This window comes from Papio anubis, chromosome 9 (genome assembly GCF_008728515.1).
Source record: "Papio anubis isolate 15944 chromosome 9, Panubis1.0, whole genome shotgun sequence".
Taxonomy (NCBI): Eukaryota; Metazoa; Chordata; class Mammalia; order Primates; family Cercopithecidae; genus Papio; species Papio anubis.
Window position 1 is genome coordinate 79486046 of NC_044984.1, and position 26212 is coordinate 79512257.

The 26212-nt window shown below is 33.5% G+C and overlaps 1 protein-coding gene across 8 annotated transcripts in view; it reads left to right on the top strand.

Moving 5' to 3' along the window:
• Positions 1-26212, top strand: part of LRRIQ1 (leucine rich repeats and IQ motif containing 1) — a 245779-nt gene that overhangs the window by 97868 nt on the left and 121699 nt on the right. For 6 of the 8 annotated variants that reach the window (XM_021922651.2, XM_021922650.2, XM_021922652.2 and 3 more), the window contains exons 18-22: positions 9521-9640; positions 23949-24038; positions 24696-24817; positions 25363-25458; positions 25707-25789. In XM_021922651.2, coding sequence (XP_021778343.2) covers positions 9521-9640; positions 23949-24038; positions 24696-24817; positions 25363-25458; positions 25707-25789 — 511 coding nt within the window. Of the gene's footprint in view, positions 1-9520; positions 9641-12810; positions 12918-23948; positions 24039-24695; positions 24818-25362; positions 25459-25706; positions 25790-26212 lie in introns of those variants that run through there. The other 2 variants (XR_004176138.1, XR_004176137.1) reach the window with 2 other exon arrangements.

Genomic DNA, 26212 nt, shown 5'->3' on the forward strand with positions numbered 1-26212 from the left:
GGCTTGGATCCTCTTCCAATCTAATTTGTTGCTAGAAGAACTCATTTGCTCACAGCTGTAAGACTGAGGTTCCCAGTTTCCTTCTTTCTGTTGTCCAAGGACTTCTCTCAACTCTTAGATGCCACTGGCAATACCTTACCAACTGGTTCCTACAGGCAGTTCACAAAGTATATTCCAAGGTCCGATTTTAAAATGAAGTTCATCTTGATCACACTCATTTTTAAAAATTTATTTACTCATCAAATTTTTTGAGAAGCTACGACTTGTCAGGAATTGTTCTAGGCTCAGGAAGTAAAACTTAAAATCAACAAGATTCCTACCTTCGTGGAATTTATATCCTGGTAGAGGACGCAAATATAAACTAAATAAAATAAGATCTATAGAAATTCATGGTATTGCACCCAAGTTGAATGATAACAATTAAACAAAATTTAACATTTCCCTTTATTCATTCAGCAAATATTTCTTGCTACAAAAATCTTTGTGGCTTACATTCTGTTGGAATATGCAGCTAATAAACATGTTCGCTATGAGAAATATTGTGGGTGAAAATATAAAGCAGGAAAAGTGGGATGGGAGTATGAAAGAAAAGTTTATCATTTTAGATAGGATGGATGTGTAAGACCAGGAAATGTGACACTGGAGAGAGACTTAGTCATTAGACACTGTGGGAAGAATATTCCAGGCAAAGGAACATCAGATTCTAAGGCCATGATTTAGTAGCCTGCCCACAGTGTTTAGGAAGTAGCAAGTGTTTAGGAAGTAGCAAGAGGCCAGTGTAACTAGAGAATGATGAAAAGGAGCAAAGTAGGATTTATAAAAGGTCTTATATGATATGGAAAGACATTGGTGGAATTTGAACAGTGGATTGACATGGTCAAGTGTACTCTGTGTCACAATTATACTATAAGAGAACAGAGGCAGAAGCAGCAAAATCACTTAGCAGCCTATTAGAGTAAACCAGGCAAGAGATAACATTGACATGGACCCGAGTATCAGCAGCGGAGGTGGTAAGACTATCACATTCCAGAATATATGTTAATTTTTTCTTGAGAGTAAATACATGAGAGATAGAGGGGAATCAGGAATGTCTCCAAGGTATTTAGGAAAAGCAACTGGAAGAATGGCCTTAAAATTCAGAAAAAAAGAAATTACCTTTCCTCTCAAGTTCCTGGCTCTTAATATTAAAGACATAGCTTTCAAGAGAAATACCTTTGCTGAGTTGCTAATCAATGTATCCAGTATTTCTGTTTACTTAATTTGTCTATACTGTACTCCTCCTGAGAACAGTGCATAGGCAAAGCTGTTTTTCTTACCTGATAGAGGTGGGAGTGAGGAGACAGTAATTGATTCAAAGAAACTCTGAGAAAAAAATAAAAAAAAAAAACTTCACTTACTATCTCCAAATGTTATTTTGCTACATAAGGAATGTAGACGCCATGCATCCAAACTCCCTCCTGTCATCAGTGGATGAACAATACATTTTTCAGCATTGACAGTAAATAACTATTCAACTTTTGCTTCATTCCTCTCAATAAAGAGAAGGTTCATTACCTTACGAAATAGTCTAGTTGTGACTGGTATCTCTGTTGTGAGTTCTTTGGTTGAGCTTCTTTGTACCAGTAACAAAAGGAAGCATCATTCAGTCTTTCTTTGTAACTTTAAGTCTCTTTTGTACATCCTGTTACTTCAAAGCATTGAAGTGAACTCCATTTCCACATCTGCTAGGAACAATCATCTAGCTTCTTAAATGACTCATCTTAAAATATGAATTTTAGACTGTCTAAACATTCTGAAGTAGTACAGCGTGATTAAGCAGAAACAGCCGGGGCGTAACAAGGATCGAAATGAAAGATTTCATGAAGGATGTGCCAGAGACTGCTCTCTGTTCACCAAAACCACATTCTTCTCTTCTTCCTGGCATAGAGCCAAACTAGATTTCCAAGCTTTCCTTGCAGTTGATTGTGGCTCTCAGAGTTCTAGTCATTAGAATGTGAGTGGTAGGCTGGGCGCAGTGGCTCATGCCTGTGATCCTAATACTTTGAGAGGCTGAGGTGGGTGAATCACTTGAGGTCCAGAGTTTGAGTCCAGCCTGGCCAATGTGATGAAACCCCCATCTCTACCAAAAAACAAAACAAAACAAAACAAACAACAACAACAACAAAAACTTAACTGGGCATGGTGACAGGTGCCTGTAAGCTACTTGGAAGGCTGAGACATGAGTATCTCTTAAACCCAGAGGGGAAGGAGGTTTCAGTGAGCTGAGATCATACCACTGTACTCCAGCCTGGACAATAGAGTGAGATCTTGTCTCAGAAAAAAAATTCATTGGTAGATTTGTGCATCACTTTATCACTTTCGGGTCTACCCTGTAACATCTCCCACAGACACTCCTTCATTTCATTTTCCCTTTCTGGTTGGCTGAAATGGAGACAGCCTCTGGGACATCCTTGTTGGAACTGAAGAGTGCAAAGTCTGGCTTCCCGAGTCACCTCATGTTAAAGTGCTGTCCCATTGGCTCATTTACTCTCTCAGTGTTTGTTATGTGATCAAGAGATAAACTATTTTTTGGATTATTATACATTTTTACTCTGTTATAGCACTTACCCTACTCCATTTAAAGGATATGAGCTACACCTTAAGAAATAGTAGGACTCAATGTAGATAGGTAAGAGAAAGGAATTCCAGGCATAAAGGACAGTGGAAGTAAAATAACATAGGATTTCATGTTACTTAACACAGAATTTCATGTCACTGGAATGATAGTAAGCTTCAGCACAACAAGAATACTAAAAGAACTAGAATCTTAAGAGAATGTAGGAGTAACATGGTGAGAGGTGTGTGCAGTTTCAACAAGGAGCAAGTATATAGTATGCTATGGGGGGTAGAACAAAAAGATGTTAGATGTGTCCAATAGAGAGAATTGTCAGGCCAGAGAATTGATTCAAATGTATGAAAAAGAGAGATGAGTTCATCATAGATAGATTATTAGGATAAAAATGTGGTTTTGTCAGAAATAAGTAAGTTAGAAGAAGAATCTGAATATTACTTACCCACATGTTTACATGACCATTATTTCTGATAAACTAAATAGAGATGGCTGGGACTTGAATTTCTGACCCTAAGCAGAGGGAGATATCTCTGTGTGACACACCAGAAAACACACATGCTATGTATTTTATAGTCTGGAGCTTCACAGAAGCCCTGACCCTGATGATTTGAGCAGGACCCATTGGGAGCCACAGTGAATCAATCCTTGGCTCATGTCACTTAATGCTGGATTAAAGGTTGCCCTTCCCAGCTTCTTTTCACTAGGTCTGCACTCAATCTTGATATCATTTTGTTGGTATTTTAAAAAGGGAGGAAGGTAAAAAAAAGATAAGATGATCTTAGGAAGAAAGATAATCAAGAGAGAGCATGTTTCCCTGATTCTTGGAAACTTTCCAGGACAGGGTTGGGGAGAAAGTTATATGCAGTGTACCTCCCTAGCAGGAAGAAGCCACTTTAGCCCATTTGCCATGTTAGGGAGAATGCGTTCTGAAAGAAAGCAAGTAACTGACAGAGCATAAACACCCAGATATGAAAATCTAAGACTGGGCCTGGTGGAGCATACCTGTAATCTCAGAACTTCTAGAAGCCAAATTGGGCAGATTGCTTGAGCTCGGGAGTTCAATACCAGCCTGGGCAACATGGCAAAACCCTGTCTCTACAAAAAAATACAAAAATTAACTGGGCGGCGTGTGCCTGTAGTCTCAGCTACTCAGAAGGTTTTGGCGGGGAATCTCTTAAGCCTGGAAGGTCAAGGCTACAGTGAGTCAAGATTGCACCACTGCATTCCAGCCTGGGTGACAGAGTGAGACCCTGTCTCAAATAAATAAATAAATAAAATAAAATAAAAATAGAACAAAATAGAAATAAAGATAATTTTTTAAAATCCCCAAATGAAAGAGGTAAAAGAAAAATAGTGTTACTTATCTCTGAGGTAGCTTGCATGTACTAGTCATCCAGACCATGTGACATGCCAATCATAAAGAGGGCAAAGAGCTGATAGTATGCTCCATAATGGGTAAGTTAAAAAGAGTAATGCCAATTTCTTAAGCAATGCTTTAAATTTTATTCCTTATTACACAAAGATGTCCACTTTTTTTCTGCCACTCAATATTGTTCAAGTTTTTGACTCATATTGACATCCTTTCTCATATTAGAAGAACCTTAAGCTCCCTTAAGAAGCTAAAATTTATTTATAGGAACTTACAAAACAGAGGAATATTATCTACATTGAAATTCATTTTAGAGGTAAATATGATTAAAATTAAATCAACTGTATTTTTTAAATTATACAATGTTAAATATCACATGATTTTCTTATTTGTTAAACTAAGTGAATGAAGTTGTTAGAAATAAAGCATCAAAGAAATTGGGGGAAATATATTTATTGAGTACATATTATATGATAATCACATGTTTCTCACTGTGTTTAAATTTTCTGGTTTAATCTACGTGGCAATCCTATATGACTTTTATATTTTTCCCTTTACAAATAATTTTCACCTTTCTTGAAAATATTGATAACAATCATAGTTTGAGTTAGAATTTTGTAGATTGGGCAAAAAGAAAGCTCTATCAGTAAAAAGTAGAAAACTTAGTTTAGGCAATAAATAGACTAGATAACATAGCCCCTCCTGGACTCTCAAACCTACTTCACGCTTTCCTGGAAAAGAGATCTCAGTATGTATAAATGGAATCTGAAACCTGACACATAAACAACAGCAAAATAAATTGTTGTTCTTCTGAGGGAGTGACAATATATTTCTTACTTGTCCTGTGGTGAGGTTGCCTTGGAGAGAGCTATAGGAGGCTACTGAAATAGGTGATGAGGTTTGATTGAAACAAGTTTCTTCCAGAAAGAGAAAGTGGGACTGAGGGTAGACGGAGTGGATACGTTTCAAGGTTTGAAAAGGATAATTGAATTTTCAAGCCAGACATGTTGGGTGGGTAAAGGAGTAGAGTTATGAGGAACTAGCTTCTTTGACAGTGCTCTCTCCCCACTCAGAAAGTACGGTAGGTAACTATACCTATTCCTAGAAGCCTGAGTTTCTCACAGCTTTTTGGGAAGAAGGAAGGTAACATTGAAAGGCTCAAGTATTTATCACAGCCTGAGAAAAGAAAATCTCTGCTACACTGTATCAGAGAAATCAGGCTATTAAGCATAATTAAGAACAGGGTTCACCACTTGTGAAAAACTTATAAATTTCAATGCAGTAGTATCACTGAGGCACGGTATGCCCATCTGTATCAGCATCTTCCAACTCCTGCTCAGGACCACAGGCTCAAGACTGTTGGCAGCGGTAGAAGTTATAGCACAGCTTCTGATTTGAGTAGTACAAGACCAGTTGGTCACAGAATGAGAGGGGAAGAATGCATAGAAAACAGCAGTTGTAAGCCACTGCAGAAATCTTGCTCTACTGAGCTTAAGCCAGAACAAAGGTATAAGGAATAACATTCAGGCTATTAATTTTGCCTGCTGATGGTATCTTTAGGTTGGTGGCTCCTAGGCTCCATTATGCATATATATTCAAATGTTAAATACACAGTGGGAGGTCTTTAGGATACCCTATTTAAAATAGCAATACCTCCCCAATGCTCCCCATCTCTTGTGACTGTTATTTTTGTCCATGGCATTTATTTACCATACAGTTTAGTTTCCTTATGTATTTTATTCTCAGTCTCAGTCCCCTTTAAAATGGGAAGTCCATGCTTAGAGATTTTTTGTCTGTTTTAGTCACTGCTGTGTCATGTGTGTCTTGCATATAACAGACGTTCAATAATTTTGAAATCCATGCTACTTATTTACCTTCCTTGATTTGTATGGGATGGGCTCCATGGAAGAATACTGTTCCTTTGCCTTTCCATCAAGAATCATGATTATGTCCTTAATCGTTGGAAATTATGAATGACAACCAGCAAAAGAAGCTTGTAAGTTCACGTGAAGCTTGATTTCTGACTTTAGGTAATTATATTGATTGTAAGAAAAAAGATAAGTGCACCATCTGTGATTTTCTAAACATTTAGTTACAAAACATTTCAAATGTACAGAGAAGACCCAAGACCACATATACCTACCTTAAACATGAGTTGAACAACTGGTCAATGTTGACTCATTTAAAACCAATTAACATCTTCCTCCGCATCACTAGATTATTTGAAATAAATTATTCCTTTCATAAATATTTTAGCATGAATTTCTATAATTCAAGCAATTATATTGCTTTGAATATAATTGAAATACATTTCCAAGCTTAAAAATAACAATTATTTTTCACTATCACCAAATATGATACCAGTATTCAAAATTCCTGTACCATTTAATACATGTTTGTTTGCAGATTTTTCTTAATCAAAATACAAGTCATCACTCAAACTTTTATTTTGTATGTTAAGTCTTTTATTTTTATTTTATTTTATTTTATTTTTATTTTTATTTTTATTTTTTTTTGAGGCGGAGTCTCGCTCTGTCGCCCAGGCTGGAGTGCAGTGGCCGGATCTCAGCTCACTGCAAGCTCCGCCTCCTGGGTTTACGCCATTCTCCTGCCTCAGCCTCCCGAGTAGCTGGGACTACAGGCGCTCGCCACCTCGCCCGGCTAGTTTTTGTATTTTTTAGTAGAGACAGGGTTTCACTGGGTTAGCCAGGATGGTCTCGATCTCCTGACCTCGTGATCCACCCGTCTCGGCCTCCCAAAGTGCAACTCCCTTCTTTTTCTTGCAATTTATTTATTGAAGTGACCAGGTCATTTGTCCTATAGGGTTTTCCAATTTCTGAATTTTGCCAAATGCATCCTCATGACATCATTTAACATGCTTATCATTTCCTTGTTTTATGTAAATTGATAGTAAGATCTAATGTTTGTTCTGATTCAGGTTTGATTTCTTTAGCAAGAATATTTCATAGGTAGTGGATGTATTACAAAGAAGAGGTACATTGTATCTGGTTGCCTCTCTTTCAGGAATGTTACTGGCCATTGGTAAACATTGCCTAGATCAATTATTTTATTAATGGTTTACACAATGATGATACTTGATATCTACTATTCCTTATTTATTAACTAAAGTATTCAAAAATTATAAACAAAGTCTTTATCTATTCAACTATTTAGTTATCCTAAGGTACAGTTCATATTGGAAAGGCAGGTTAAATGGTTGATATTAATAATTTTCCTTTATTTACCGATTTTTAGATTAATGAGGTCTCCTAGCATCCTCCAAAGGTCACCAAAATGGGTACTATGATAATAAACACAAATTTGAAATATATGTATTTGATTTCATTCCAGTTAGTATTATTATTGCTGCTTAAATGGTGGTCTTTTATTTGGCCAGTGGTAGTCTCATCAAGTTCACTTCTTGCCATGATTTAGTAGTGTTTAAAATTGTCCTTGCTTGCTAATGTGACACAATGTTCCAGGTTCATTTGGCATACATTTTGCCCCAGGCCTAGAATCAGTCATTTCTCTAAAGACCGTTGGTTTCTTTAATGGAAATGACATAGAGAGAACCCCATCTGGATTTTAGAAATACTTGTTTCTACTGGTATAGTTATTATTTATATAAAGTAATTTCATTGTACTTAGTTTTCAAATAGATATTTTTAGGAAACAAATATACCATGGGTACATATTGATGTTTTAAAACTATAGTTAGGACTATAGAATTTTACTCATTTAATTGTATATTTGCATCTCTTTTCTTCTATAGAAAATCCTGATTTTTACTGACATTATCATAATTGCTTTTTTTCCTTCTCTCCCTCACTTCTCCTACCATATGTGTATCTGGGTATGTACACACACATACATATACAGTGGAAATAAAGACCACATAAATGAGAAAACAATGAGCTACTCAGAGTATATGCTAATGAGGGAATCAGCCATCATCACTTGCCTTTGGCGTAGACCCCAAAACATGGAAGGGAGTGGGAAAGTTTTTAGTGGAAAAAGGGAAAGCTTCAGGTATGCTCTATTGGAGGTTGTTGGCATGGGGAAAGTGGATAGGGAGAGGCTAGAAGTAGAGCATCTTATGTGATTGTTTTGGGAAGCATATTTGGCTTTCTCTGGTTGTTCCGGAGTTAGAAGCAGAGTAAAAAGCAAGGAAGCTGGGTCGTTGATCAAGTTTTGACCATTCTTGGCTAATTGCTGCAGAGGTTATCACCTGGCATCCAGGATTATTTGATGCAGGTTATGGTTTGGCTTCCTATGCTGGCTGTTAACAAAGGTTTGGGTGACTGCTATTGTCATAGATGGTTTCACTGTTTTGTATATTTCACTTCTATCTCTCTCTCTGTCTGTGTATATATATTTCAGAATGAAAATACCAATCTTATTACTAACAATATGATTACTGAAAACCATTTTAAGATCTCTTTTGTGGTCAAACTTGTCTTCTGAGTATATTTCACCTGGGTGAAGCCAAATAAATGTATTTTAAGTAACTTTAAATAACTTGTATGGTCATTCCACAGCATAAAACATTTTTTATATTTTAGGTACTTCTTTCTATTTCATATTTACTTAATTTGTTTCACAATTTTCTTATTTACTTAATTTGTTTCACAATTTTCTTAAGCATGTGCATAATTTGAAAGTCTAATCCAAGCAAGATGTATTTAGAGAAGTCTGGCTTCTATTGCTACACATTCTACCCCATTTTATGCCTTTATAGGTAACCATTTTTAACATTAATTTTATAATTTGAACGTTTTCTGTGTTTATATATACTGCAATATATATGTTTATGTAACATATATGTTTATATACAGTTTTTCGTAGATAAACAGTAACATGAAAAACACTTGTTTCTCCCTTGGTTTCCACACAATATATACTGAAACTCATTCTCCAGAAGCATAAATATATTATTTATATTTATAAATATAAAGATATTCATTTTTATAAGCTACATTGTACTTGGAGTTACAGTTAGGAAAGGTCATCCTACTCCAGGATTATTGAGGAATCTGAGTGTTTTAAATTTTGTTATTTTATGCTTAATGTATTTAAAAATGAAATTAGTTCATTGTTATAGGCCATAATACTCCCTGTGTAATATGAATCCATTTATATATGTTGATGTTTTCCTAATTGTGTTTTAATTTATTTTATACATAATCATTTGAACATTAGCAAAATGGGTTTTCCTTTGTATCTTTTTCTTCTTAGTTTAGAATGGGTCCTGGGGGAATTGTAAGATAATTGATTGGTTGACCTACATGTGCAGTTGAGAGAGTTTTAAAGAATCTTTTTTGCTTACTACAAGGAAAGTCTCCTGAGATTCAGAACTTTAGACACATGTCGTCATTTAATTTATCTTTCAGTTTTAAGTGTCACATAAAGTTCAGAAAAGAGATTATTATGTCATTAAACTTAGGTCCAAGATGTTTTATCTTCCTAATGGGATAACACAGATAATCTGGTTTAGGGTTTGATCTATAACCTTGTATAACATACTTTACATTTTTGTTTAGGCAGTTTGGAAGGGCTTTATTTTGCGAAAGAAACTGACAGCAGCTCTAGAGGCTATTAAGAATGAAGAATCTGATGAAGAATACAGAGAAATAGATTTAGAGGATTTTACATTTGATGAAGTAAGTGTGAACTACAGTATATAAATACTGGTCTTAAAATATGTTTAGTGTACTATTTTGAAGCTAAACCAATTTCTAACGTGTTTATCCTATTAATATTGTTACAGATCTTTTTTAAATAACACCTGAGAAAGTGTCTTAACATTGAGAAACTTTTCCTAACATCTTCATTTATCCTACAAACTTGTATAGTGTGCAAAGGTAGCAGTAAAATATTTTACAAGAGTGTCTTTGTGCCCTTCAACCATATTCTCCAGTTATCAAAATGAGGGAATTAACACTGATGCACTACTATGATCTAATCAACTTTATCAGATTTGTGAGTTGTCTTAGTAATGGCCTATATTTAGTCTGAGATCTAATCCAGAATCATAAGTTGCATTTAGTTGTCATTTTTCCTTAGTCTCCTTTAACTGGAACAGTTCCTCATCTTTTCTCTGTATTTTACAAACTTAATACTTTTAAAGACTTCTGAAAAATTGTTTTGTAGAGTATCTCTGAATTTGTACTTGTTATATAGTTTCTTCTCATTGTATTCAGGTTATGTATTATTGGTGAGAGTACAACAGAGGTGATACTGTGTTCTTCTTGATGTATCATTGCAGGAAGTTTCTCAGGGCATAAAATTATCCTAAACTGCATTTGGCTTAGCTACCCAGTTATAAATGCCCTGCCTTAAAAGATTTTTGTAGGAGGATGGGATATAAATTAATATAACTGTAAATGTCATATGATATAAAACAGATTTTAAAAAAATGTTTTAATTACATAATTAAAAACACTTATCTTTTATGCCAGAAAAAAGCCTATGTTAAACAAACATGAAACATACACGTTTCTCTTTATTTTCCTTCATCTACCTATATGACCATCATTTTTCCAAAGTTCTCCTTATCTTTTTAAAACCTGACCATGAAGTTTATACTCTGATCATTGTAATCATGGTAGTCTTATGTAGCAGATATGTGAATGGAGTTCTAGTTAATTTTTTGCAGTGCTTAGCCAAGGCTTATGATAAATGAACAAGGATGTGATGGTGAGAGAGAAACCCTATGAAGATTCAGTGGCTCATCACAGCAGTGGAATTTCTAGGAGTGTAATAAACTGGGACATGTTGGCATTACCTCCAAAGTAAAGGGTGGATTGTTGCTTCATGTAGTTTCCACCACTAAGAAGAACAAGTTGGTAAACCTCTTTAGGTTCTAGAGGCTGCGTAGATCATGCTTGGGAATACTGCTCCAGGTTTAAAAAGGGCCCAGAACAGGAAGGATCTCTTCAGCAGGCCCATGCTATGTAACAAAAAGGGCATCAACTGTAGACATTCTGTTATTAAATCATTCAAAAATATGTGTAAGAATACATTTATTGTATCTTAATGAGCTTCAAGATTCTCTTACCAGATGCCGTCTCACAATAACTGGTCTAATTTATTTCTGGCAACTTTAATGTGTTAATAGGAAAATGAAATGGGAGTGGTATCACCACATGCCTTAACTGCAAGAGGTAAATATAGTCTTATGTTTGCATGTGTGCATATGTGACACATCAGTGAGAATTTTGATATTCAATTGGACGGTATTTTTCAAAATTCAGTTAGGAGACTTGAAATCTATTTTATATGTTTTCTCAATTTTTTTCTGTCAAACATGATTTACTGAAAGTCTCCAAATTTCATTGCAATACTGCATTATGAATTTATGAAAATGTTATCAGTAAGATTATGACGATGAAGCTGTTGTAGAGACAGAGCACTATTGCTCACATCTGAATTGTTTTCATAGGCATAATCATACCTTAAAGAAGCCTTTAAAAATTCAGCATTATCCTATTAGGTCAGGAAACTGCTTTTTTGGAACATGGTGCTGATTAGCACGTTTCTAGAAATGTCAGCGATAATATTTTTAGTTGATATTTGGATAGTATAATTGTAAAATCTACCATTATTCTGCACTCTTCATCTCTCAAATCTTAAATGCTCAAATAAATTGAACTGTTTCTTTCTTCACATTCCTTATAAGGTCAGCTATTTATTCTCAGGAAAAACTGTGTTTTTACTTCTATGTAATAATAATAATAATAATAATAAAAACCTAGGTATCATGACAACAATGTAAATGCTTTTAAAATACACTTATATGAAATCTTTCTGGCTTACTTTCTATTCTAAATTTATCTCCAATGTTTTTAAAACTGAATTTAATTTACCTTGTTTTTGAAGACATTGAGTAAATTGAAGCCTGCTTTCCTCACTTCAGTTTTCCATAACAGTCCTCAATATGGAAAATACTATTTCATAATGACTTGTATTAATTAGAGGTCAGTTTCTGTTCTTTCTAATGTGTTAATACTGACTAAAATAAAATACTCAAAGCATTTTGGAATATCTACAATAGCAAGACACCATGAAGATTTTGTTCATAGTGGTCTTGTACATTTTCAGTTGGATTTGTTCCTAAGCATATATAGAAATACAATTTATTTTTGTATATTGACCTCATATTCAACCACTTTGCTGAAATCACTTATTAATTTTAATAGATTATCTGTCAAATATTTTGAATATACTATATACACAATCATATCACTTGAGAATGACAGTTTTCTCTTTTTTTCTAATTCTTATACCTGTTATTTATTTTTCTTGTCTTATTATCCTGGTTACTACTTCCATTACAATGTTAAATAGTGGTGTTATTAGCAAACGTCTTTTTCTAGTTCCTTGTCTCAGGGTGAAAGCTTTCAATATTTTACCACTAAGTAAGATGCTTCCTAGAGGTTTCTTAGAGAAACTCTGTATGGTTTAAGGAAGTTACTTCCTTAGAATCTTAGAGATTAAGATGCTGCTGCTGCTGCTGCTAATGATGATGATGGTGACTTTATATGCAATTTGGATTTTATCAAATACTTTTTAATGCATCTCACATTGACTTTCAAACATTAAACCTTGTAATCTTAGTCTAAACTGACTTAGCTATAATGCATCATCTTTTTCTACCTATTACTAGCTTATATTTGCTATTATTTTGTTTAGCATTTTCTCATGTTATTCAAAAAGAAATTAACTGTATAAATTTTGTTTCTTATACAGCTCCCTCTTTGGGTTTTAGTATCATATTATGTTGGCCTTATACATTTCCCTGGGAAGTGTTTCTTCTGTTTCTGTTTTCTAGGAGAGTTCGATATAGGATTGATGTTCTTTGTTGTTTAAAATTTTGTCTCAGCATATACTATATTTTTGAAAATGTTCCATATGAACATAAAAGTATGTATTCTGTAGGTAAGTATATTGTTATTAAAAATCTCAATTACTTTAACATTTTTATTATTTTTTTTAAATCTTCTGTATCCTAAGTGATTTGCAGGAGGGGCAGTCTATGAGGTATTGAGAGAAGAGTGCTAAAATCTCTTACTGTGCTGGTGGATTTCTCTAAATTGGCTTTTATTTCTGCCAAATTTGACCTCATACTTTGGGACTGAGTTTTTGGGGCATATACATTTTGAGGCTAGTTAAATCATTGTATCATTGACCCTCTTATAATAATATTTTCCTCTTGAACAATAGTTTCCCTCTTTAACTAATTGCTTAAGGGCCATTTCCTTTGATATTTTATACCTACTGCAGCTTTTTTTTGTGGCTACTGTTTTCATAGTGTATGTCTTTCTAACCATTCTCATTGAACTTTACTGTGATTTTATATTTAAAATGTATCTTATAACTGCATATAGTTAGGTTTTGCTTATTTTTATATTTTATTCTGGCATTATTTTTATTAGAGTATTTAGACTTTTAATTTATTTTAATTTAGAATATAATTTGGTTTATACAATTTTCATTTGTGTTCTATTTGTTCTATGTTGATTTTTTCCTTTTTATTACCCTCTTTTGCATTTATCCAATATTTTTGTTTTTCTATTTTTTCCCTTTACTCACTAGTTAATTAATTGGGTTTTATTTTTTCATGCGCTTCATTCTTTCCTGCATTAACATGTTTCCATCTAGGATCATTTTCTTTTGTCTGAAAGACACTCTTTAGTAGGGGTCAGTTTTTGATTGCTTGAAAATTTATTTCTTTTTAAAATATTTTGGAATATTTATCTAAATATTTATCTTCTCTAAGAATAGAATTCTAGCTAGGCTTTCAATTTTTAAATATGCCATTTTGTTAGCATTTGTGGCTTCCATAGTTCCTGTTGAAAAGTCAGTATTAAGTCTTAATTTTTCTTCTCTGAAGATATTGGCTTCCTATCCCATCCCCCAGGTAACTTTTGAGGTTGATTTTCTATTTTTGTTTTTCAAGCTGGGTATGATTTTCTTTATTTGCCCTGCTTGGAGTTGGTGAGATCATATAACTTTTTGAATCTTTCATCAGTTTTGGAAATCTCTTGTCCAAATTTATTTCAAATATTTGTTATTTGATGTTTTGAAGTATATATACCTTGTGAAATGTGTAAATCCAGCTAATTAGCCATATTCATTACTTAACACATTATTTTTATAGTGAGAATACTTTCATTTACTCTCTTACCTTTTTTCAAGAACACAGTCTATTGTTAGCTTTAGTCGTCATGTTGCATAACAGATCTTTTGAACTTATTCCTCCTATCTATATGAAATTTTGTATCCTGTGACCAAGATCTCCTGCAACCACCACCACCACCACCCCTACTGACCACCTTAAACCCTAGTAATCACCATTCTACTCTCTACTTCTATGATATCAAGTTTTTTAGATTCCCCGTGTGAGTGAAACTATGAGGTATTCTTTTTCTGTGCCTGGCTTATCTCACTTAACATAATGTCCTCTTCATTCATTCATGTTGTTGCACATGACCAGTTCCCATCTTTTTTATGGACAGATAATTCTCCATTGTGTATGTGTCCAATGACAGACACAGGTTCATTCCATATTTTGGTTATTGGCATAATATGCTACAGTGAAAACAACGATATAAATATCTCTTCAACATACTGATTTTATTGCCTTTGGTATACCTAGTAGTGGAATTTCTGGGTCGTATGACAGTTCTATTTTTAATTTTTTTGAAGAGCCTCCATAATGCTTTTCATAATGGCTTATACTAATTTACTTTTCCACTAACAGTGTGTGAGGGTTTCATTTTGTCCATATCCTTACCAACACTTGTTATCTTTCATCTTTTTGATATAGCTATTTTAACATGTGTAAGGTGATATCTCATTGTGGTTTTAATCTGCATTTCCCTGATGGCTAAAGATGTTAAGCGTTTTTTCATATACCTATTAGCCATTTGTATGTCTTCTTTTGAGAAATGTCTGTTCAGGTCCTTTGCTCATTTCCAGTTGCTTGATTTGTTCATTTGTTATTGAGTTGTTTGAGTTCCTTATATATTTTGGATATTAACCTCTTATCAGATATATGATTTGCAAATATGTTTCCCCATTCTGTAGGTTATCTCTTCATTTTCTTCATTGTTTACTTTGCTGCACTGGATCTTTTTAATTTGATGTAACCCCATTTTTCTATTTTTGCTTTTGTTGTCTTTCTGTGCTGTTGGGTTCATATTTTAAGAATCATTGCTCAGACAAATGTCATGGAATGATCATATTTTATGTTGGATGCTTCCTACCAACCTACTTTGTGTTCATTAATCATCCTCCCTACTTTATCTCGTGATGTTTTTAGCCTATCTATTGAATTCTTATTTTGTTATTCTATTTTTTAGTTATAAAATTTCTAATTGATTCTTTTTTATAAATTCCATTTGTATGTTGAAATTTTCTATTATGTCCACCATTTTCTTGAACATAATAAGTATGGTATTTTCAAACCTTTGTAATTTAATGCATTACCTGGATCACTTGTAGATATCTTTCTATCAGCTGTTTATGTTTTGTTTTTTAGTCAGCTTAAAGAAGCAAGAGACGTGTCCCTGTATTGAGCCAGAACTGATATCTTTAAAAAAAAATTTTACCTTTAGTTTCAGGGGTACATGTACAGCTTTTTTATATAGGTAAATCATGTGTCATGGGTTTTGGAGTACAGATTATCTCATCATCCAGGTAGTAAGTATGGTACCCGACAACTAGTTTATCGATCCTCACCTCATCTTGTCCTCCACCCTCAAGTAGGCCCCAGTGTCTGTTGTTCCCTTCTTTGTGTCCATGTGTACTCATTGTTTAGCTCCAACTTATAAGTGAGAACACGCCATGTTTGGTTTTCTGGACCTGCATTAGTTCACTTAGGATAATGGTCTCCAACTGCAGAACTGAAATATTTATAAATGAGTATTTCAGTACTCAACAGTCATTTTAAATCTTCTAGGCATTGTTCTTACCACAGTGAAGAAAAGAGATAAGATCCCTGACTTCATAGAATTTACATTTTATTTGAGGTAACAGACAATAAGTACATATATAAATATATAGTATAAAATAAGATATTGAAAATTATTGTAAATATTAAGAAAGTTTAAAGTATAGAGCATAGTGTTTAATTGGGTGATCAAGAAAGGCCAGTATAAGGTATAACCCTTTAATAGAGATGTGAAAATAAAGTGAGGGAATAAGTTTCATATAAACAAAACAGTATACTGTTTTGGGCTAAGTGTAAGGCAAGTATGTAAGGCTTGAAATACGAAATCAGTGTATTAAAGGAAGAGAAAGTTTACAATAGGTAGGCTGATTAGTAAAGGAGAAAAAGAAAGAAGAGAAGAAATACAAAAGTAGCCAGGGATCAGTCCACATTAGGCCTAGGATATGATGTCAAGCACTTTGGATTTTATTTCAAATGTGATAGAATATTATTATTGAGTTTCGAGTAAGGGAGCTAAATATTGTTCATATTTTAAGTGGATAATTTTGTTTGCAATGTGGAGATTATTGTTTAGGGGAGCTAGTGATTAAAGCTAGTACCAGTAAGGAAAGTATTGTTGCTTTGTCTTCCTTTGAAATCATCTTAAAACTTCAGATGATGTAATCAAATTGTTTTTTTTTTTTTTCTTCGCTCAAACTTTTCTGTATACAGAACTTATCTGACTAGGATTTCCCTTTTTTCACTGATTTAGTTGAAAACAATAGTTGCCTTTAGGTCTGGATTTTTAAGACATATCCTTATGTAATTATATAAAATCTTTTCAAACTTATTTTTTCTTTCGTGCCAACGATGCTTACAATATGGCAGACACCATGCTTAGTGCCAGGATAGGTAAATAGACAGAAAAAACCATAGCTCTAAGTTTAGGGAATATCAGAAATATATTAGAATATTTTCAGTTAATTATAATTTTTATAAGAGAAGTAAATATAAAATTATCTTGATAAATTAGCCAGGTTCCAAAAGCCTAGATCAGTTGGCCACAAAATGTTTCCTTATGTTGATTTGTTGCCTCTCTGAAATGTGATTTCATTTAACGTGTGATTAACCAAGAAACACTTACAACCAACAGTAATTTTATTTTAGGTTTGTTAAGTATAGTTTATCCTAATTTATTAAGTGCCAAGAACTATGAGGGATCTGAGATTTTATCCTACACGAACTCTAACAAGTTAGGATGCTGATAGAAGAAATGAAACTTCAAGAGACAAAAACACTTATTACCTCTGACAGCAGGCAGCAAGAGCTTCATGTACCAATTCTCCTTTTCCCCTAAGTTCCATAGGAGGAAATCTGAAGAATGTCTTTCTAGTAGTCTTGAGCCTAGGATATCCCATATCTTCTAAAAGGCTGTTAGCAACCCTGCCCATCCTATGCTCCAGAGAAAGTTATCTTTATTACACCAGACAGCAAACAAATTTTTGCCCTCTATTCCAAAGGGAAACACAGTCTCTGCTTTCTGATTCTGTTAGTTTTATGAACATCTGTGGAAAAATAGTCTGTAATAAAATCGGTCAAAAGTCATGCAGAATTGTTAGAGATCCATGGAGAATTGTGTCCCCAAAATATCCATCCCTTGTTTTTACATGACAAATTTTCTAATAAGTATACCATTCCAGTGGCCAGCCTGAATAATCTGACAGGGGCTGGGACAAAAATCAATTAGATTTGCCTCATGGTTCATGCAATTAAGGTTACTATCAATAGTCCAGGTGTTTTCTCCTTAATGTTTTAATTGATCTTCCCAATAGCCTTGAGACTGTAATCTAACTATAGCTGGACTCCTTCTTGTCCCTCAGGAATGAATTATAGGACAATTCTGCCATCCAGAATAACCCTGTTCAGCGAGTTGAAGCTGACCTGAATGCTTTCTAGGGCTATAGTGCTATTGACTTAACACTTATGTTATGACCACTACACCTTCTAAGTGGCATTTGTCCACCCCATGGGATGACTGAGGATGGGGATGGGGAAAATATCCACATCTGTTTCACAAGGGAAGTGCAACATCTGGGGCCATGTCCTGCTGTCTTGATGGATTTCTTAGTAAACTTAAGGTAAATTACTATCAAATTGTGTTCAGAGCCCCCTGGAATGGGACGGCAGGTCCATTAGTAAGTTAAATTTAAGGTGCTTGCAACAGTTTGCGACAGTCCTGCAGAAGTTTTTTTGTTTGTTTGTTTGTTTTTTGTTTTTTGTTTTTTTGAAGTAGGTCGTAGGGGCAGTTCAAAAGATAAAAATCTCCCTCTTTTATGCTTCCCAGGATTTAAGGTATTCCTTTCAAAGATTCTGGTTTTTTGTTATCCAGCTACTCCCTCAAAATTAGAGTGTTATATTTCAATAGCTATAACTTTACCATTTTTCTAATCATTCTCTATTGACACTTAGACCTTTCATCTTGAAAGTTCAGGAACAAGTGCCTTTTTATAAACCATAACTAAGATTAGTTTGAATACTCTTGCTCTTCTTTTGGCCAGGCTGTACGTTGTTTAATTGTTCTGGCCTATACTCGCTGTTAGAGAAAAGAGATACTCATCATACCCAGGAATAGTCAGGATAGAATCCTGAGTTGTCCAAATAGATCTCTATTACCCTCTATGCATTTTTCCTAATCATTACCTAGGAAGTGGATGCAAGAATATGATATTTTTTGGGGGGAGAGCTATGCTCACTGATCAAATTGCTTTATCTAGTTGTGTGGATAGAAGGAGGTGATAGAGGTAGGCGTAGATTATCAGTTCATTGTTGATTGGCTTGTGTCATAACTGTCACAATCAAATGGTCCAGAAAACCGAAAACTTAGGCAACTAATTTCAAAGGCCACATTTGTATGGTGGAAGTCAGCTGATGGATAACCTAAAAGATATTAACAGTGGCAAATATTTGAAGGTGTAGTGTAATCAATTTTCCAACAGGAAGGGGCGAAAATCTACAAGATGAGACGTCCTTCACTATAAGACAAATGAGCAAATTTTTCAGGAATCACAAGTCTGGTATAAAAAGTAGGTCTACCTTAGATATAAAGTTAAACCCAATCAGTGACTTGATTCCAGTGATTCTCATTAGGGAATGGGCCCTTTCCTTGGGCATCTGTATGAATAACACAGACAGTTCTATAGGCAGCTGTGATTTGTTTTCCTTATTTGAGGGTTCAAGTCATGGTGTCTTTAGTTTTTCATGTGGCAGAACCAACTGTTAGGCCATTGCCAACAGTCCAAGAATCAGCTTGGTTTCTGCTTAGCCGAACCATCACTGAACCAGGCCCAAGAATTTAAGGGAACTTGGGTGAATTGAGGTCCCTGTGAGACAGCAACGTTGGTTCAGGCAGTGAAGTGGAGATAAGTGTTCCCTGAGATAGATAGCTGCTCTCTCTCTCTCTCTCTCTCTCTCTATATATATATATATATATTTTTTTTTTTTTTTCATGAAAAACTGAATGCTACTGGGGGCAGGCTGGCTGCATTTTTAAGTATATCATTTTCTTTTTACAAGTAAGACCTTTTGGGACCTTCTCACCTTGTTAGTCATTGAATTCAAGTTGTCCCACCCAAAATGGGAATTATCAAGCCAGTGAGTCACGAGAACTCTAAGTGCCAGTCATTTAGTTTCTAAAGGAATCAAATAGAATGGCAATAGTGCTTTTCCATAGGAGTGTACCTGGTTACTGTATCAGAAAGGCTGCAAATACAAAACCAGAAGTGATGTCTCCAGGTGAAGGCTGCCTCCATTGCCAGTTACATATCTATCCAAGTTCAACTTCATTTTCAATATATAAGTAATAAGTACATTTGATAATAATTCTCAAGTAGCCAGAAAGCTTTCCAAATCCTCGGTTGTAAGTTAAAGAATATCTGAACAGAAGGGTTTTTTTTTTTTAAATGTATTTATTTATTTTACTTTTAGTTCTGGGATACATGTTATAAATGTGCAGATTTGTTACATAGGTATACATGTCCCATGGTGTTTCGCTGCACCTATTGACGTGTCCTCAAAGATCCCTCTCCTTGCCTCCCCATCGGCCAACAGGCCCTGGTGTGTGTTGTTCCCCTCCCTGTGTCCATACGTTCTCATTGTTCAACTCCCAGTTATGAGTGAGACCATGCGGTGTTTGGTTTTCTGTTCCTGTGTTAGCTTGCTGAGGATGATGGCTTCCAGCTTCATCCATGCCCCTGCAAAGGACATGATCTAATTCCTTTTTGTGGCTGTGTAGTATCCCATGGTGTATATGTACCACGTTTTCTTTATCTAGTCTATTATTAATGGGCATTTGGGTTGGTTCCATGACTTTGCTATTGTAAATAGTGCTGCAGTAAACATATGTGTGCATGTATATTAATAGTAGAATGATTTATATTCTTTTGGGTATATACCGAGTAATGAGATTGCTGGGTCAAATGGTATTTCTGGTTCTAGATCGTTGATGAATCTCCATACTGTCTTCCAGAATGGTTGAAGTAAATTATATTACCACCAACAGTGTAAAAGTGTTCCTATTTCTCCACAGCCTCACCAGCCTCTATTGTTTCTTGACATTTTAATAATTGACATTCTGACTGGTGTGAGATAGTATCTCATTTTGGTTTTGATTTGCATTTCTCTAATGATCGGTAATGTTGAGCGTTTTTTCCTATGTTTTTTGGCCATGTAAATGTCTTCTTTTGAGAAGTGTCTATGTCCTTTGCTCGCTTTTTTGATGGGGTTGTTTTTTTCTTGTAAATTTGTTCAAGTTCCTAGTAACTTCTAGATATTAGACTTTTGTCAATTGGGAAATTTGCAAAATTTTTCTCCCATTCTGTAGGTTGCCTGTTCACTCTGATGATAGTTTCTTTTGCTGAGCAGAAGCTCTTTAGTTTAATTAGAACCCATTTGTGAATTTTGGCTTTTGCTGCAGTTGCTTTTGGCATTTTCATCATGAAGTCTTTGCCTCTGCCTATGTCCTGAATGGTATTGCTTAGGTTTTCTTCTAGGGTTTTTATGATTCAAGGTTTTACATTTATGTCTTTAATCCAGCTTGAGTTAGTTTTTGTATAAGGTGTAAGGAAGTTGTCCAGTTTCAGTTTTCTGCATATGGCTAGCCAGTTTTCTCAGCACTATTTATTGAACAGGAGATCTTTTTCCCATTGCTTGTTTTTGTAGGGTTTGGTGAAGATCAGATGGTTGTATATGGGTGGTGTTATTTGTGAGGTTTCTGTTCTGTTCCATTGGTCTATGTGAGTAGAAGGCTTTATTAAGCAACAACTGAAATTTGTATAAATTTGCAGTGGTAAGCACCATATATTAACATACATTTTAAAATATTTAACATACATTAAAAAATATTTATAACTCTTAGCCAATTTTTCCTGACATTTTGAGATTTTTATTTCCCTCAGCATACTAGGTAATGCCAAATCTAACTGATATTAATAAGATTGAATACATATAAATTCATTGTCTTGGTAACATATTTTTGGTTTTGATTATATAATTACCAAAAGCATCTTTAACATTTTATATAAAACCTTCTCTTTATGCTTCTAGAAATTTCTAAGAGATAGTAGTTAAATAATTGTTCTGGAATTCTATAAAAGTTTCTATAAACTTTCTATTCAACCAAAAAAGCTATTTTCAAAGTTTTCTGTACTTTTAGGTATTAATTAGAAAATGTCAATTTTCTCCAGACTTTATATAGACTTTCCAAGGAAGAGCACTCTATCAACATCTCTATGATGTGGCAAAGAAGTTTACTGTGCTTTGTGGGATCTTGTCCTGCTGAAGAGAGGCAACAGCTGGATTTCTAGAGAATATAAAAAATAGATGGTTTGGCAGGTGTTTAAGGAAATAAAAATTTTAAAAAGGCTGTTTGTATAAAACCAGTGTAAAAGTCAGGCAACTTGCCTGATAATGCTGGTCCTTTTCCATAACCACTCATCAGGTGGCACGTTGCCTTTGTAATATTGTCTCCTTCACATTTTCTCATCAATTTAGCAGTTTTCAGCAGAATAAAAATGCTAATTCAATTATAGCTGATGTATTGTGGCCCTTGATCTTCCCTGAGTTGTGACTGGATTTTCCTTTTCATTGAAAATAAAATAAGTTCTGAATCATGTTTACAATTTTACATCAAATAAAAATTTCCATCCCCCCCTTATTTTAACAGAACAGTCATTAGATTTATTTGTCATTCATGATAAGCTAAAGAGAGAATTTTGATTGTATAAATCAGTGGGAGTTTACTGAATTACTAGCCTGATTTAACAAACAATCAACATAAATGGCTTAAATATATTAGAAATAAATGGCCGTATCTTTTTTCTATAATTTTCCAAAAGTACCAAAGCATATGTGTTTCCTTTTATTTTAGAGTCTCCCTGAACTGTAGCCATTGTTTCTAGACTGCCATTTTCAACCCTTTTCTTTCTGTGAGGATGAGAAGGAGGAATACTCATGGCTGTGGTGAGAGAGCTTTGTCTCTCTCTACCTCTTTCTGTCTCTTTTTCCAATAGTGCATTTTTTTTTACAGTTATTGAATTATTTACCAATACTGAAATTTGAATTTTTTAATTGACAAATAAAAATTGTATATGTTTATTGTGTAAAACATGACATTTTGAAATATGTATACGTCGTAGAAAGGCTAAATTGAACTTATTAACATGTGCATTACCTCACATAATTAACATTGTTTTGTGGTGAGAATGCTTAAAATGTATTCTCTTAATGATTTTCAAGAATACACTATATTGTTATTAACTATAGTAACCATGTTATGCAAAAGAGCTCTTGAATTTATTCCTCTCATAAAACCAACAAATAGCAATTCTTCAACCAAATATATATTAAACCATATATAACTGTAGAAATGTAACAGTTGATCTGTCTAGCAACTGAGTAGAGGCACACTATTTACATAACATTCAAATGGTGTGAGTTTGAGTAGGTATCCTAAGACTAAATTTTATTAAGTGAAATTCTGTCATTGCACTACCTTCCTATAGTCAGTGTGTTCTAGGCCTGCCTTTCCAATGGTCTTTCAAAAGGCAGTCAAGACACACTGCAATTGTGTAAATGAAAAATTGCATTTACATTCCCTCAGAATAAATTATTCTAGTTTTAAATCATAAAATGTTTGATTATTTTAGAACCTTTTTAAAAAATTGGTATTCTAAGTATGTTTTTTTCCCAAAAATAAAATACAGAAACACAGAAATTACTTCTAAGCCATATTATATATTCAATCAAGTAAAAATCAGATAATTACATCCTAAATTATACAACACTAATATAATTAGCAGGTTTCATTGTAGAAAGATATAATAAATTTGGAAATTCCATAAAATGAAGAAAAATGTTTTAAGGTAAAGAGAGAGGGAGTTTAAAATAGGGATTTCCAAATTTGGGCTTAAATTTTTATTTTTGTTATTTGAATAGTTGAATTAGAGAATAAAAATCAGGGACTATGTTCCTTGTATGGTTTTAATCATTGCCACAAAGTATGTTTTTTTACTCTATTCAGAAACTTTGTGAAATTTAAAAAAAAATTAAGAAAAAGCTGGTTTATAGACTGTTTATAGAAAAATTGATACTAACATATTAAAATACTATAAATTTTCAATAGTGATGTCTGTACTGTAAAGAGCTAAAAAAAATGACTTTACTCAGTTCCATCTAGATTTGTCTCAGGGTCATAGTTATAAACAGTTAAATACACTGAAGAGTCTGCACCTCATTTTTTAGAGCATTCACATATTAAGTTTTCACTTTATCCAAAACTTAGAGATGAAAAGTCTTATCCCATTTTTAGCATGTTTTCATTAAACAGATGAATATCATCTCACAATAGTACATAGAAAATTTCCTATAAATAAAAATTCTGATATACTTTGTCAACATTTGTAGTCTATAAGATAATTTAAAAGAAACATTGTAAAAGTTATGTAAGCTGAATTACATACATTTTTATATTATTTGTGCAGGCTGCCTTAGAAGAAGAATGGCTAGCATCAGATTCCACCCGCTTCCCTTCACAAACACTGCTTCTTTCAAACCAGCTGCACTGGCCAAAGGTAACATGTCATGGAAACTTCTGAGTCCTCGATCTTTGCTCGTTTCTAAAGGTTATGCTATGTTGCAGTGATTAATAATACAATTTATTGACTTGAAAAACATAATTACTTTTAGAAGCCTCTGACTTCCTCCTCATCCCCAGATGTAATTTTTCATGTAGCTTTTCTTTCATTTGCTGCTTTTTTTCTTTATTTTGGATTTCTTTCAACACTTTATTTCACAGTAGCAAAAGAAAAAAAAATGATATGCTTCAGCTGCATATTTGGCAGTAGACTAAAATCACTAGTTGACAGCACTTTAAAAATACAAAAATATGCATTAAGAGGGCAACAGCTGAAGATTTTCAGTCAGAGGTCAATGGACTGTAATATCTGTTATTTATTTGATAATCTTTGAAGTTTTAGTTTTCTGAGATTTTTTAAGATCTTTACAATCAATCATTTTCTATATGAGAGCTATCCCAAAAAGCATAGTTTCCACCACTACAACAAAGGACATGTATAATATATTCCATAAATTTCATTTTATTATAACTTTTAATTTTATAATGAGTTTCCCTTAGGAGGCTATTTGGTAATATGCACGTAAAGTAATACAAAATAAGTGCTAGGATTTTAAAATTTACTTAACACTTACTTACTTTTTTTTATGAAAAGATTCCTGGAAACTTAAAATGGGATGATACTTCATTTAATTTACCAAGTAATCCAGCTCAAGCATGGTTATGTAATGACAAAGAAAATTTGTCTTCTTCAGAACACACACAATTTAGTGGCAGGTAAGCTGAACTACTGTTTTAGAGAATCAATCTGTGAATAACAACAGTATTACATATCTTACAAAAGTAGTACAATTATAAAACTAGATGTGAATGTACTTGTTTAGAAAATGGAACATTTAGTACTAAAAACATCATGGTCATGAAGATTTTTCAGTGTAAGCAAAATGAATGAAGTAGGTACATTAAAGCAACTGCAAAATGTATATGTCAGAGAAATAATGTAATTATTGTAAACAAGTGGATCTTTAAATACTGCTATGTTAGTATTAATTAATTAATTAATCTGCTATAGGTACAGATAATAATTAGACTAAAAATTCCAGTGCTGCATTACTTTTGACAAAGAGATTAAAATATGCTTCAAGTAATTGAAATGTAAACATTTTAAATTAATGGCAGACTTTTATTGCCTTTCAAGATAATGTTTTTTGCTAACTTAGATTTTGTTTCCAAGTTTGAGACAACATAAACAGCTTGTAGTTTTAAAAAGTGCTGATATACTTACGTTGATTCAGTTAAAAGTGGTTTTTTACTATTGCCAGATCAGAAAATAGAACTTCTTCCTGGACACCTGAATCAAAGACCAGTAGAAAGAGTTTGCTAAAATCTGAAAAAGAAAAAAAAATTTCAGAAGAATGGTATGTAGTCAATTTGACGCTAATAAATTAAAAAATTGAGAGATTGCTAAATGTCCAAGACAGATACTTTTCAAGATTTTAAGAATACTTACATCAGCTTTTAAGAAACTATCCATCTGATTAATTTAGTTTCTTAAATGGGAAATCACATTTATTTTAGTATGCTATTCTGCATGTCTATATGTATATGCATATCTAAATATGATCCGGATATTTATTTTACTTTATTATATTTAATCTTTTAATAGGGGCTTTAAGGACATTTCTACTGCTCAGCAAATGTTGAAGAGGGCACAGAAAATGAAATCAAAGAAACTAAAGAAAAAAATAGGTGAGTAGTTAGTGCTCTTTGAATAATAACTGTGTATGCAAAATAGAAGATAATTCCTTTAAAATATATTTTATAAATTATGTTTAATAAGAAAGTAATGAATTCACAGATGACTATCTCTAAGATAATTACTCCGAAAAAATAAACTTAAGAGAAAATTATGCTATACCACTGAATGACTTATACTCTTAAACACTATTTTTACTTTTTTCACCTCTTTCTTATATACTTTGCTATTGATTGTTCTATCTATTGTGTACTGAGAATTATAAGTTGTTTTAAAACAGGTTCATTTTGGGAAACGTTGACTCTATAAAGAGTATCTGCTTCACTCCTTATTCTTTTGTGTGCTTTTACATTGCTTGATTATTCAATAAATTATACCAATTTATCAGTTCCGTGGATTTTAGCTATAAAGACTTC